Source organism: Pelodiscus sinensis, chromosome 1 (assembly GCF_049634645.1).
Source record: "Pelodiscus sinensis isolate JC-2024 chromosome 1, ASM4963464v1, whole genome shotgun sequence".
Lineage (NCBI taxonomy): Eukaryota > Metazoa > Chordata > Testudines > Trionychidae > Pelodiscus > Pelodiscus sinensis.
In genome coordinates, this window is record NC_134711.1 from 186,379,717 (window position 1) to 186,394,381 (window position 14,665).

Consider the following 14,665-nt stretch of genomic DNA (forward strand, 5'->3'; position numbering starts at 1 on the left):
CCACAGACAAATAGTATATAGAATCGCACTAGTGAACTGCCCTGAATTCTTCTCTACCGCATCAGCCTGAGAGAGAATTCTAGCATATTTGTTTTGTGTGTGCCTCAGCATGTTCTACGTGATCGACACAGCTACCATTACCTTGCACACTGTGTTATTTTAGTTTAATGTTTCTAGTTAGTGTTAGCTATTGTTAGTATAGGATTAATTAAATAATAGTGAGAAGCTTCAGTTTTTCTCTCTTGTTTTCTTCTTTTTTCTGGTGACCTGGCTGGTTCTGCCTGGCTCACCATGTTTCAAATTCCACCTCTCTTGTCAGGACACTGTCCCTGTCAGCAATGGCCATTCTAAGTGTATCTATTGCTTAGAAGAGTCCCTTATGTCCCAATAATATAACTCTCTTCTGGCTTTCGAATCTACACACAGGAGAATTGGGAGTCCAAACAAGCTTTTCTGTTGATAGAGTGATCCCTTTGACCCACTTCTGAGTGAGGTCAGGAGACTCACATCCTTTGTAAATTTGTCTCTGGGCAGATCCAGCATCCTTTGACTCAGTCCAGGTCTCCCCAAAAGGGGAGAAGACTTAGTATTCATGGAAAACTCCTAAGAAGAAGAATTCAGTCTCCCACCACAAGAAGCTAGCTCCCGAAAGGTCACGATGTCTCATTAAATCTACAGTTTTGGAGTCCTTGACCTCTTTGCTTGGTACCATGGATTTGAAGGACTCTCTCTGGTATCATAGATCCCAGCGTGCTACAGTAGGTCTCCTGTACCACCTATGAAGGACAGGGAGCTTCAGGACACAGACTACTCTGAAATGGCGCTATCAACATCAGACTTACCAGTAATTTTTCTGTCAGTGGGTGCATCACCATTAGGGTTAGTAGGTAAGTGCCTGTAAATTGTTGGATTTCCAATTCCCTTTGAAGAGACTCTGCCTGGGGACAAGGCATGCTTCAAAGCCTGCACAGAATGTCACAGGCCCATTCCAGTTGTCAATATTCATGCTGACTTGCCTGTGTTGCCTGGGGGAAGGACACGTCTTGGGCAAGTTCTGCATTTGCAGGTCCTTCCATCCCAAAACTATTACAGAGTGAAGCATTCATCTTAGAGCACTCTTAATGAAGTCTGCACTTGCCCCCACAGGATCAGTGGTCAGACTCAGCACTGAGTGTTTGTGTCTCACTGCGCAGCGCATTGACAGCTCAGTTCTAGTTGTTGCCCATGACCCCAGTTAGGAAGCCAGGCAGAGAGAAGTCCCCTTGTAAGAAAAACAGGGAAGAAGAGTGGTGAGCTGGTGGAAAGGCTGGAAAAGCCTCAGAAGGCACCGAGCCCCACGTCTGGTCACCTTCATCAGGTGCTGGAGGTCTGTCTCCCCTCCATGCCGAAAGCCTTTCAAATTGTATAAGACATAAGTGCCATGTTGGTACCACATGGTACAAGTCGCTTGATCATTGTCTTCGGTCCACCCACTCTGGGGCACCTGGTGTTGGCCACTGTCGGCAGACAGGATACAGGGCTAGATGGACCTTTGGTCTGACCCAGTACGGCCGTTCTTATGTTCTTAAGTACCACCCCAAATGGTGCCCCGGCACAGGGGTAAACCGCTGTTTGGCCCCTGATCTCCTGGCATAGTCTGATAGCACTCTTCTTTGGTGTCCAAGAGGAGAGCACTCCAAAGTCCTTGTGGGTCTGCATATGAGAGACTGGGGCACAAAGCACGATCTCCAGCGTTGCTGGAGTCGGTGTGCAGACTTGTGCAGACATGTGCCCCCGGGCACCAGAGTGTCTAAGAGCACTCTGGATCTTCTCTCAGACACCATTCTCCAGACTCGACGAGTGGCTCTTTGGGGCATCATAGCTCGCTTGTCCACTAGTGCCCCTTCTCTACTTACGATACATTGATGACATCTTCATCATCTGGACCCATAGGAAGGGGGCTCTGGAAGAATTCCACTGCGATTTCAATAATTTCCACCCCATCATCAACCTCAGCCTGAACCAGTCTACACAAGAGATCCCCTTCCTGGACATCATGGTGTAAATAAGTGATGGTCATATAAACACTACCCTATATCGAAAACCTACTGATCGCTATGCCTACCTTCATGCCTCCAGCTTCCATCCCGGACACACCACAAGATCCATTGTCCACAGCCAAGCACTAAGGTACAACCGCATTTGCTCCAACCGCTCAGACAAAGACAAACACCTACAAAATCTTCACCAAGCATTCTTGAAACTACAATACCCGCCCAAGGAAGTGAGGAAACACATTAACAGAGCCAGATGTGTACCCAGAAGCCTCCTATTACATGACAATCCCAACAAAGAAACCAACAGAACACCACTGGCCATCACCTATAGTTCTCAGCTAAAACCTCTCCAGTGCATCATCAGTGATCTACAACCCATCCTGGACAATAATCCCTCACTTTCATAGGCCTTGGGAGGCAGGCCAGTCCTTGCCCACAGACAACCCGCAAACCTGAACAAATTCTCATCAGCAACTATACACCGCACTACAGTAACTCTAATGCAGGAACCAATCCGTGCAACAACCTCGGTGCCAACTCTGCCCACCTATCAAAGGACCTAACCAGATCAGCCACACCATCATGGGTTCATTCACCTGCATATCTACCAATGTAATATACACCATCATGTGCCAGCAATGCCCCTCTGCTATATACATTGGCCAAACTGGACAATCCCTACGTAAAAGAATAAAAGAACACAAATCAGATATCAGGAATGGTAATATACAAAAATCTGTAGAACACTTCAGTCTCCCTGGACACACAGTAGCAGATTTAAAGGTAGCCATCCTGCAACAGAAAAAATTCAAGAATAGACTTCAAAGAGAAACTGCTGAGCTACAGTTCATCTGCAAATTTGACACCATCATTTTAGGATTAAACAAAGACCGGGAATGGCTAGCCAACTACAAAAGCAGTTTCTCCTCTCTTGGTGTTCACGCCTCCACATCAGCTGCTAAAAGTGGGCCTCATCCTTTCTGACAGAATTGACCTCGTTATGTCTAGCCTTACTCTTGATTGGTACTCTTTTCTTATGCCTGTATATTTACACCTGCCTCTGGAATTTCCACTACATCCATGTGACCAAGTGGGTCTTTGCCACGAAAGCTTATACTCCAATAAATCTGTTAGTCTATAAGGTGCCACAGGACTCCTCATCACTTTTGCAGATTCAGACTAACACAGCTACCCCTCTGATACATAGCTCCTACAGATACTCCAAATGTTCCCAGGCCCTGAGGTCTCTGTCGGTAGCAGAATCTTGGCACCAGAAGAGCCACCACCTCCCGCTCCTTGTCATGGGAGTCATCAAGCATCTGCTCCTGCAGTGTGGCTTCAGAGGCAGCCTTCATCCCTTTGGTGCAGCATTCAGCACAACCCTTGGTGCTGTCGACATCGGCACCCCCAGTGCCATCCCAGGGCATGCTTTGGCCACTGTCTCAATGGCAGGTGCAGTGGTACCCGCGGACTCTCTGGGGCTTCCCAGTACAGTTCCATCTTATCCGCTCTGTTGCTGGAGTGTTCCAGGCCTCCTCAGTGCTGCTAGGGTCTCATGGGCCTCAAGAGGATGTGGGGACACGAGCCCATGTCTCCTCCTCTTCATCGCTAGATGAGGTGATTGTGGCTTTTCCTCCGGTGGTGACCCAGGAGGACTCAAGAGCCAACCAAGACCTCCTGAAGATGGTGGCTAATTGCTTGGGCCTCTAGGCCAAGGTGGTGCAAGATACCTTGGACTTGTTGTTTGGGGTCCTGGGTCAAACTGCACTTGATAGGGTGGCCTTGCCCCTGCACAAGGTAGTCACCAAGATTGCCAACACACTCTCACAGACATCCTTCTCCATCCAGCCTATAGCCAAGGGGGCTTAGTGGAAGTGTTTTTTGAGATATGTTGCTCATGTCCATTCAGCCTCCCACCTTCCTCCCCTCTGTTGGAGTTCCAGCAAGAAGGAACTGAGGGATGGTACAGGCGGCACCCTATACAGTGCACCATGCATACACCACTCCAAGAGGTGCTGGGGACCCTAGCTCCTATGGGTACTGCTTAGGGAAAAACTTCCAGCACTGGTGCATGTGGCAGGCACACACACCTATGTGGAATGGACATGAGCAACACGTCTTGAACGCCAGTTACTGAACAGGTAACTGTCATAGCCAAAGGGTCCACAGTCTCTACACAAAGACTGTCACTCACTTGGCGCTGTGCTTCTCCAGAGGATGATAGCACACACGCTGCCAGATCACAGAGAACATTCCAGTGTCTAACACATGCATAGCTGCCACACGGGTCTCAGTGCATATTTTTTTCTAAACTCCCTGCATTGGTCTATGCTGTCAGATCTGTTGTGGTGGTTGGTACTGCTGTACTGTTTTTAGTCTTAGTCATTTCCAAACGTCTCTTCTCTCTGTGTACTGCTTGAGAATCATCTGAAATGAAGTACCCAAAAGGATACTATTTGAAGAGGAGGCGATTACTCAGCTTGTGAAATAACTGTGGTTTTCTTAAGATGTGGCTCCGTACGGATGCTGCATTAAAATCTCTGGTCAAGGGCTTAAGAGATACATGCATGCTTGAAGAATAGGTACCTGCAACTAGAAGAGCCAGGGTTATTGTACGTGGTAAATAATCTCTTTTTAGTAAACAAGAAGCATTTTGTTAAGGTTTTCTGTAATGCCTGTTAGAGCATAAAATATTCTAAATAAATTTTGGAGAATAGTGCCATAGGGTGTTGGCAATGATTTAATTGAGGGACTCTTGAATCACTCCAATGCTGTACAAGTGAATCTGTGGTCACTGCCTTTCTTTTGGTAGCTACTGGAACTGAATTCCATGTAGTCCTGTAGTAGTAGGGCCTTTGGGATTAACAATTAGATCTTAATATAGGAGTGGCTCATAGAGCTCAGTCAGGAAGAAGGGGTTTTATGACCAAAGCTACCATTATATCTGAACAAACTAGAGAGAAAATTACAGAGAATTCCCTCCTAAAAAAGTGGAAAAAAATCCCTTAAACTATAAAACAGTGGTGGCATCCCAACACCACTACTAGTGTTGGAATGAGGGAAGCTCACACTTCCTGACAACTCCTGGAGAGAACGATAAGGAAGATTTTTAGCAGCTCATCCCACTTAACAATTGAAGTTAAATAAATATCCAGATTTTATACTGGGATGGAACCGTCTTTTCTTTTTTTGTCACTGTGTGAGGTGGTTACTGCATCCTACAGCAATATCGGTGTATGAGACATCAGAAAATAATTTTAAGGAATGCTTGTTCTGTATTATGGCCTTCTCTGCCAGATTACTGTTTCAGTGAACTAGTTGTCTTTCTAGATACTCAAAGCTTGCTGTTTTGAGAGGCTTGAGTGACCCAGATGGCTGCATATTTTTTTAATTCATGCTATTACTCTGTTGATATTTGAAACCTCAGAGGTCATTTTTGTTTTTATTTTTATGAAGATTGCTTTAGAACTCCAATTCAGTTAATGTGGTGTCATTTTTATTTTTGTAGTTTGAACAAAAAATCCCCAAAATTAAGGATCCACCAAGAGCCAGGGTTAAGCAGAAATGTTCAAGGTAAGATTTTAAGATTGAGTACTTCAAATTAGTAATTTAAAGATGAGCACTATTTACAATAGAGTAGGATTACATATCTCAGAAATTCCTGAAATAATGCAAATATTTTGGAGATTTGATGGTTGCTATCTTTGTGGCTGTGGCAAGGATTCAAATGTTTATTTGATTTCTCTAGGTTTACCACGTTTCTAGAAAGATGGCAAACTAGAGGGTGTTCAGAAAATAGCATGGAAGACTGGGAATCCTAATTTGAGAGGAAGGAAGGAAAAACCTAACTGTATATAATGTGATTAAATCGGACCTCATATTGAGCTGATACTAGCTAATAAGTCTTCTAGGCAGTTCTGTAGTTCCCCCAGCAATTTCCAAAGAACTAAATTTTCATTTTAAAAGGAACAATAATTGTTAATGGTCATGGAGAAAACTTTCAAAATATGAATCAATTTCAAGAGTCTTCACTAAATCTCTATACTGGAGCAGAGAACCTTTTTTGGGTCGGGGACTGCTGACCCATAGAAAAATCAGTCGGGAGCACACACAGGTGAGAAGCCGAAAAAAAAGAAACAATCCTCAATGACATGGCCCCTGACTGAGAAGAAGACCCACATTCCCACGGCAGAGCCTGGGAGACCCAAGCTAGTAGATTTTGTGTGCTCCAGTCCTACGGTGGGATAGTGGGGGGCTGGCATGACAGCATGGGCTCCCCAATGCTGGAGTTGAGCGATGGAGGCCAGACCCAGGCAAGCCAGGGCCTCATGTGGCCCTCAAGCCTGAAGTTCCCCATCCCTGCTTTATACAGAGAAAATCAAAGATCAAATAAATCCTGGTGTAATTCCACTGGTTTCCATAGAATTTGAATAATAATTCTGAGGTGCGAATTGTTTTATTAATCTCAATGGTTATTAAATCTGAAGACTAACTATAATTAGTTAAAACAAAAAACAGGACTATGTAGCACTTTAAAGACTAACAAGATGGTTTATTAGGTGATGAGCTTTCGTGGGCCAGACCCACTTCCTCAGATCAAATTGTGGAAGAAAATAGGCATGACCATGGTGCTTTATAGTGTCAGGATAAACTTGTTTGATTAGAAGGAAGCCTAGGAAATCCAAAATGTAAATATTTATTGGACAGGTTCAGTATTTTATTTCCCTTAATCTTATTTCAAAGAGAAAAGTATGTGAAGGAATGAAGTATACACTAAACTTGTTTAATTAGGTAGGAGTTTAAATTACGTGGAATGTGAATTCCAATAACGAGAGATGTAAGTTTAAAGATTAATTTCTTGTATTACCTAAGTTAGTCATAAGAGCATTGGGAATTTTTTTTTAACATTTATTTATGAATAACTCAGTATCTTGTGCATGTTATATGTAAATATGGATGTTCATGCTACATCAAAGAGTCTTTTAAAGTCAGTTCCTCAAAATACAGATTACTATAAAATATTTCGTATAGTTGCTCTACATCTACAAGCTTAAAATAAATTAAGTACACCTGAAGGTAGATTCTCTCCATCTCTTTTTAATTGAAGAATAGCTATATTCAAATTTTACCTCTTTGTAGTTTGACTAATGATTTCTTCTGTTAAAACTTTATAAGTTGACAGATGTTCTAATAGGTGAAGATTGGTTTGTAGAAAAATCACTTGTTCATAGTTCAGGTTGATTTGCCTCATTAATAGTTCAATTTATTAGTTCTAGGATGCTAACAATAAAAGAAGAAAAAAAACTTAAGAGAAAACGAGTAAAAGAAGAAGCACTGAAATCTGCAAAAGATAGTGTGGAAGAAAATAAAAGGGAAAATAATGCATCTAAGTATGATAATCATACAGGTACGTGGAATTTAAAATATTTGTGTTGAAGAATACATTTGAATTCTGTTGTACTGCTGTACCAGCCTATGACTGCCAGCCCCTATGATTGGGCTGCCTGTTCCTGCCCCCAGTTCCTCCCAAGTCAGTTCACTCCTCAGCAAGCATTGTGCTAGTGATACTCAGTAGGCAAGGTTAACTCTATATCTAGCTAAAAAAAAGGAAGTCTCGGGGAAGTAGGATGTAAAATTCCAGTTGATCAGTTACACCTTAGGTTTAACCAATTAACTGATAAAGTAGAATACTACTCCCCTTCCTCCAACATGATGGGCTGCTGTTGCTGCCCCCCCCAAAGGGGACTGGCGGCTTCTGCACCCAACTTCCCCATGGATCATGGGGGCTCCTGCTTCCAGTACCCCGCATGTGTGAGTGTCTGGCTCCTGCTCCCTCCCTTCCTGCGGTTACAATGATGCTTACTGGTTAACTGGTTATCTGTTCACATACCTACAGGGAACCCAGCCACCCTCTCAACTACATTCTGCTTGCAGGAATTAGATTTGCTTTCCCAGCCCCCTTCTAGCTGCAGGCACTATAGCTTGAATGGCTGGTACTGCTGTTGCTAACAAAATGCATCTGAGTAATCTAGAAGGCAGAAGTTACTAAGTGAGCTCCAGTGCCCCCCACTTTCAGCAGGGGAGGGGCCAGTACTATCAGGAAAGGGCGTTCACAGCCCACTTGGAGCTGGAAAAGTCTGAGAATCACTTTCCCTCCCTCTCTCCCTGCTGCAGCAGCCCAGCTGGAGCTGGGCCACACTGGTTATGTCTAGACTACATGGCTCCGTCAATGGATTTAAATAATCCCCGCTTCATTAAATAAAAATGGCCACCAAGCTGTGCCGACAATCAGCTGATCCGGCAGAGCGCGGCAGTTTAGACGTGGATCGGTCGACAAGGGAAAGCCTTTGTTGACCGCTCCTGTAAACCTCGTTTCACGGGGCATAAGGGAGCAGTCGACAAAGGCTTCCCTTGTTAACCAATCCACGTCTAGACTGCCGCGCTGTGCCGGATCAGCTGATTGTCGGCACAGCGCGGTGGCCATTTTTATTTTAATGAAGTGGGGATTATATAAATCCCCTCTTCATTGACTATGTCGGGTAAACTACTTTACGTGGGTCCGTTGACGGAGCCATGTAGTCTAGACATACCCAGTGAGGCCAGGTCTACACTAGACCTGGAAGGTTGGCTTGCAGCTTGATTTATCTTAAGCTGAGCTTGGTGGCATCTTCATAATGGAAGGTCATCGGGAGCAGGAGTATAGATGCTGGCTGTAGATGCCTTCAGCATTTGATTTACAGGACTATACTAGACCTGCTAAATCGAATGCCACAACATCAATATCTAGCATGGAGAGTGAGAATGTGCTCTGAGAATTACTCTCCCTGCCATAGCAGCCCATCTGGCTGTGGGCCAGCATGGGGCTGCAGAGAGGTGGCCCCTGGGGAAAGTCATGTCTCTCACCAGCTGTCACATGCAGCCCAGCTAAGACTGGGAGTCCTGTGCCATCCTGAACTAAGTTTCTCCACCCACCTCCTATTTCTACTCACCTATCCCTACCATCCTCTCTCCAAGGTCCAAGAGGCACCTAATTAGTAGGGTTGCATCTGCAGAGGTCTATTAATTAGTTGTGTGGCCCTTGATTCTCTCATACATGGCCATGCTGGTGTGCACCTTAGAGGGAACTATTGCATAAAAAAGCCTCCGCCTGAGCTCACTAGATTTATATACATGGATTTTCTAAAGCTACACCAAACTGTAAGGTCTAAGATTTTAAACTGCAATTTATTATGATCCTTGTCAATCTTTGCAATCTGTGTAACTCTCAAACTTACTGTAAACTGCAACTTTGTAATCTTTGTAACATGCAGCCACCTTGCTTGTAACTTTCCCTAAGCTGCATTCTCCCCTGAGTGAGTGGAGAGAGAGTGTGAGTGTGTTTGAAGAAGGCTTGGAACAATGGACCACATGTCAATGAGTCATCACAGTCTGGGCATGCTCTCTGCTGGATAAAGGGAAGCCTGGGCATGCTCCCTGATGACAAGGTGAATGAGTCACAGGAGCCATTCTGACACTATATAAAGAGAAGGAGTACATGTGAGACGCTCTCTTTTTTCCTTCCACTGATCCTGAGAAGCTCCCTTCCAGTGTCTTTCCTCCTGACCAGCTTCCCCAGCCATGATAAGCAGACAGACCCTCCAGGATCCACATGCCTTGGCTCCTTCTGCAACCCATATATCTGTGTAAGTGTGTGATTGCCTGAGGGCAGGAATGAATGGGTGTGATTGAGTGAATGAATAGAGGGGTGTTTGCTTGCGTGCGTGCGTGCGATATATATCTTCTTTAGCTTAAACCTTTGGTGGATGCTTTCTCCTCTTTAGTTTTACCTAGTGGAAATAAACCCATACTAGTGTAACCCTGGATGGTCTCTAGTGAGAATATTTTTGGGGTAACAGGAACTATGATGGCAGCCATAACATTTGTGGAATGACACTCAAGACTACATATGCAGTTGCCTACAGGGCTAGTTACACCTGGTATATATACCCAGCAAATACAACCTACACAAATGACTCACAGTAGTACCATCAGCAGGTAGCTAATGGTTTGAATGGTGGTCTAGTGAGGCAATTCAGCACCAAGTTTGAAGTCCCATGCTGTAGCAGGATGATAAACTAATGCGGAGTTCTGAGGGGATCTCAGATTTAAGGAAGCTTTTAGTCTATTGATTTCAATCACAACAAAATACAAAATGTACAGTGCTCACTCCATTTGTATTTTTATTACAGCTATTTACACTGTAAAAACTAAAGAAATAGTATTTTCAGTTTACCTAATATAAGTATTACAGTGCAATCTCTATTGTGAAAGTTAACTTCATTAAAAAAAAATGTAAAACTTAAGGGTCTATAAGACCACTCATTCCTATTTCTTGGTCAGCCAATTACTAAGAAAAATAAGTTTGTTTACATTTGCAGAAGGTAATGCTGGTCACACCCCTTTTACAGCGTCACCTGAAAGTGAGAACAGGTGTTTGCAAGACACTGTTGTTGCCAGTGTCACAAGTTATTTACATGCCAGATGTGCTAAAGATTCATATGTCCATTCATGCTCTAGTCACCATTCCAGAGGACTTGTCCAGAGGACTTGCATCCATGCTGATGATGAGGTTTGCTTTATAATCATCAAAAGCAGAGTGGCCTGATATATGTTACATGCCAACCAGGAGAAGATTAATTTGTTTTTTGGTGGTTTGGGTTCTGTAGTTTCTGCATCAGAGTGTTGCTCTTTAAAGACTTCTGAAAGAAAATTCCACACTTCCTCCCTCTCAGATTTTGGAGGGCACTTCAGATGCTTGAATCTTGGGTTTTGTATTCTAGCTTTGTTGAGAAATCTTACGTTGGTACCTTGTTTGCATGTTGTCAAATCTGCAGTGAAAGTGTTCTTATAATGAATAACATGTGCTAGGTCATCATCCAAGGCTGCTATGAAATATGTCACAATGCGAATAAAACAGAGGAGACACTGTTCTCCCCAAGAACATCAGTAACAAATTATTTAACACATTTTTAAACTGGCCTCAGCATGGAAGCATGTCCCATGGAATAGTGGTTGAAGCATGAAAAATATTTAGCATATGTGGCATGTAAATACCTTGCAGTGTTACCAGCACAAATTTCTTTATCCCTTCTACACTGTAGGGATGCACACCTTTACCCAGTTCCTAGGGCTAAAGGTGCAACCCTGTAAATTTACACACCCACCCTTACCCAATTCCTAGGGCTCAGGGTGTAACAACAACCTGCGGGTTGGCAGGATCTTTAGCCACTTGAAAGAGCCTCACACAGTAATGTTCTTATCCTCTATTTATTGACAATTCTCAAACAAGCAGAATGCACATGCTAAGCACACAGTGTCATGCTCACCAATCCTGATACCGGCAGGCAGGAAGACTTCCCCTGTTGGCCAGGCAATATCAGTCTCTCTGGTCTTAGGCTGTCTCTCAGAGTGAGTTCTTCTTTTCCAGGTCTTCTCCTTCCTCCTAGTCCTCTTCTAGCCTTTTCTTCCTTCTGTTACTCCTGATGATCTTCCTCTCCTTTTCCTTCTTGAACCCCAGTTTATATAATGAAGCCTGAGTCTTGCTTAGCTATACCGTAACCAATTATTTTAGTATAATTTTACTAACCAATCATAACAAAATTATCTAACCAATCATACCCCACCACCTTAATTGATTTCCACCTAGCAAAATTAATTATACAGCAGAGAGAGACAGTTACAAACCAGACAGATCACACAGTCAAACAATAGGAAAGTGTAGTGACAATGCTCATAGGATGAGGATTCCACAACATCCTCTATTGATAAGCAGTTTCTTACCAGACAGAATGGTGTTACGCACAAATTTCTTTACCCATCTTGAGATCTGTTTCTTTATCTGGTGACAGTGAGGGAGCTATCAGGGCAAAGTCCCTCCTTGCAACCTGGTGTGACACTTTGTAATACAATTTATATGGAACTGTGAGTATGTGACTCCAGGCCTTACAGTAATGACTGCTACTCTTCAGTCTGGCTGCAGAAGGCAGCTTTGGTTCAGGCCTAGCACAGGCCTTCCAACATGGCGACAGAAAAGCCATATTGTTACAGTGTGGGCTACAAAAGTTTCACGGGCCTGTTCTCACTTTGAGGTGACATTGTAAATAAGAAGTGGGCAGCTTTATCTCCAATAAATGTAAACAAACTTGTTTTTCTTAGCAGCTGGCCAAACAAGAACTAAGTGGACTTGTTGTCTCTAAAGTTTACATTGCTTTGGTTTTGAGTGCAGTTATGTAAGAAAAAAAAAATCCATATATTTAAGTTGTCTTTTCATAATACAGATTGAACTACAGTACTTGCATGAGATCAAAAGAAATAGTATTTTTCAGTTATTTATCATTTTACAGTGCAAATATTTGTAATAATAAAAATAATAAAATAAAGTAATTTCTGTACACTTTGTACTCTGTGTAGTATCTGAAATAAGTATATTTGAAAATGTAGAAAACATCTAAAATATTTAATAAATTTCATTTGGTATTCTTTTGTTTAACCATGCAATTAAAACTTGTGATTAATCAAAATTAATTTTTTAATCACAAGAGTTATCTGTGATTACTCAACAGCTTTAATATCCTTAAAACATAATATTCAGAAGCATGTATCCACATTGGTCTACATCCAGCTAGACAATAAGGGGTACATATGCATTCCATGTGTTGATAATTAGAAGCTAAATTTAACTTAATGGTAATTAAAATTCTCACTCATATTCATTGATAGTGTTGTTTGCTCCTTTTGTAAATCAGTTTTTAATACATATAAAATTCAATTATCAGTATGAGAAATTATTTTAAAATTCTGTTAATCTATAGCAAGTATAAGTAGCACTTCTTGTACTTAAATTTGAATTCCAGTTCACACGATAAAAGGCATTTAAAAATAATGTAGTAAAGTTTATTTGAATTTTGGGGTTGCACCTGTACTAAACTGACGCACAATCTTGCTTTATTTGTTATAGATCATGTTCAGAGACACTTATTTGCTAGTGATAGAGTCCTACAGCATATTTTGCAGAATGTTGAACAGATAAGAACTGGTGTACATGACACTTCCAGACTTCTCAGCGAACTGCTTTCTTGGTGGGTAATAAGTGAGGAGGATTACAGAATGTGTTCCTCAAGTAGCAGCACATCAAATGAAGTGATGGAGCAGCTCATAAATCATTTAATTCAGAAGAAGAATAGAGTAAAGACAAGAATTTTTGTTCATGTGCTGAGTGAACTTGAAGAAGTGGATCCCAAATTACATGAGTGGATAAAAGATCTTAACAGTTTTGGTAGGTCATATTTTATTTAACTATAAGATGACTTAATTTACATATGAAATTACACAATTAAGCAAACTTTCCACCTTGCTTTTTTTCCATTTACTAGAAAGTTACTAGTATGCTATCATGAGGTTTCATGTTGTCTCTGTTATCACATTAAATTTGTTCAGTTTATAAATTAAAAGATGGCTAAAAGGTCCCTAGCAGCCAGGTCTGTATTCTCAACTGGGGATTGTAAAATCAGGCTTTGTTCTTTCTGACTTGTGGTATAATCCTTAATCATTGTGGCAAGGTCCTCACTTAGGCCGCTCACCCTGGGACACCTTCGTTGTCCACAAATCAGCTAGAGGCCCTTTCTGGTGCAGTCACTTGTGCCTTTTATTGTCAGTACCAATTTCCCCACCACCTTCTATTTACAAAGCTTTGGTTTTCTAGCAGCTAACTCAGTCAGCCTCTCCTTCTGGTTTGGGAGCACATTCAGCCACACCCTGACTCCTCCCTATTTCACTTCGCCTCCTGCTGCTTTATTATAGCCCTCTGGCTAATGAAGCCCACAGCTGCTTCTGTTAACTCTTTAGGCCTGGGTTTGGTCAGCTGGCTGTAATAGGCCTTTTGAACCAGACTGTAGTGGCAGAGCTCTGGTTTAGCCAGCAGTCTGTCACATAATATATTCTGCAGCAAAAATTCTGCCTTCAGTTACACCTGGGAAACCCTACTTGGCTCTTCAGAGCTGTTGAAAACAGTAAAAGAACCTATCACAGAAGTGGCCAGAGGTGGTGTTTATACAAACAAGAGACATCTGAGTAGTAAGGTGGCATTTTAAGTAGCAATTCCAGAATAGAATTGCTCTTTTTCAGTATTGCATTTCAAAGAACTGAATATTGTTCTGTCAATAGCTAATTAAGTCCTAAAATGAAGGTGGGAGTAAATAACACAAATTAATTTAACTATTGGTCTCTTTGCAGCTGAATTGTATGGCACTTTGCCAGTAGGAAAAAATCAGATGTGGAGAATCTGTTTCTTAAAATCCAAGAAGGAGAAAACAGTTTATAAAATAGTGATGTGTAAAAGGGAAGTCAAATCCCCCGGAGCCATTGATTCCCCTATGAGGGACACGTACAATATACATACATTGCTAATGCTTAGATATATTTGCTATTTGTATAGGAGTAAGACATGACAAAGGTCAAGGCCTATCACAGGTAATAACTTATAATAAGGAGACGAGGGGAAGTGAAACCAGTCTTCTGTTAAGTAGAGATATGGATAGATTCCACATCCTTTAAACTTGTGACCGGCTCAAGCAGGAAAGGAAAAAGGGAAG

At 42.2% G+C, this 14,665-nt stretch overlaps 1 protein-coding gene across 4 annotated transcripts in view; it reads left to right on the forward strand.

Moving 5' to 3' along the window:
- Positions 1–14,665, forward strand: part of TTC3 (tetratricopeptide repeat domain 3) — a 158,214-nt gene that overhangs the window by 106,326 nt on the left and 37,223 nt on the right. For all 4 annotated transcript variants that reach the window (XM_075911810.1, XM_075911801.1, XM_075911793.1 and 1 more), the window contains 3 exons: positions 5,545–5,609; positions 7,307–7,443; positions 13,033–13,350. In XM_075911810.1, the coding sequence (XP_075767925.1) occupies positions 5,545–5,609; positions 7,307–7,443; positions 13,033–13,350 (520 nt within the window). The remainder of the gene's footprint in view (positions 1–5,544; positions 5,610–7,306; positions 7,444–13,032; positions 13,351–14,665) is intronic.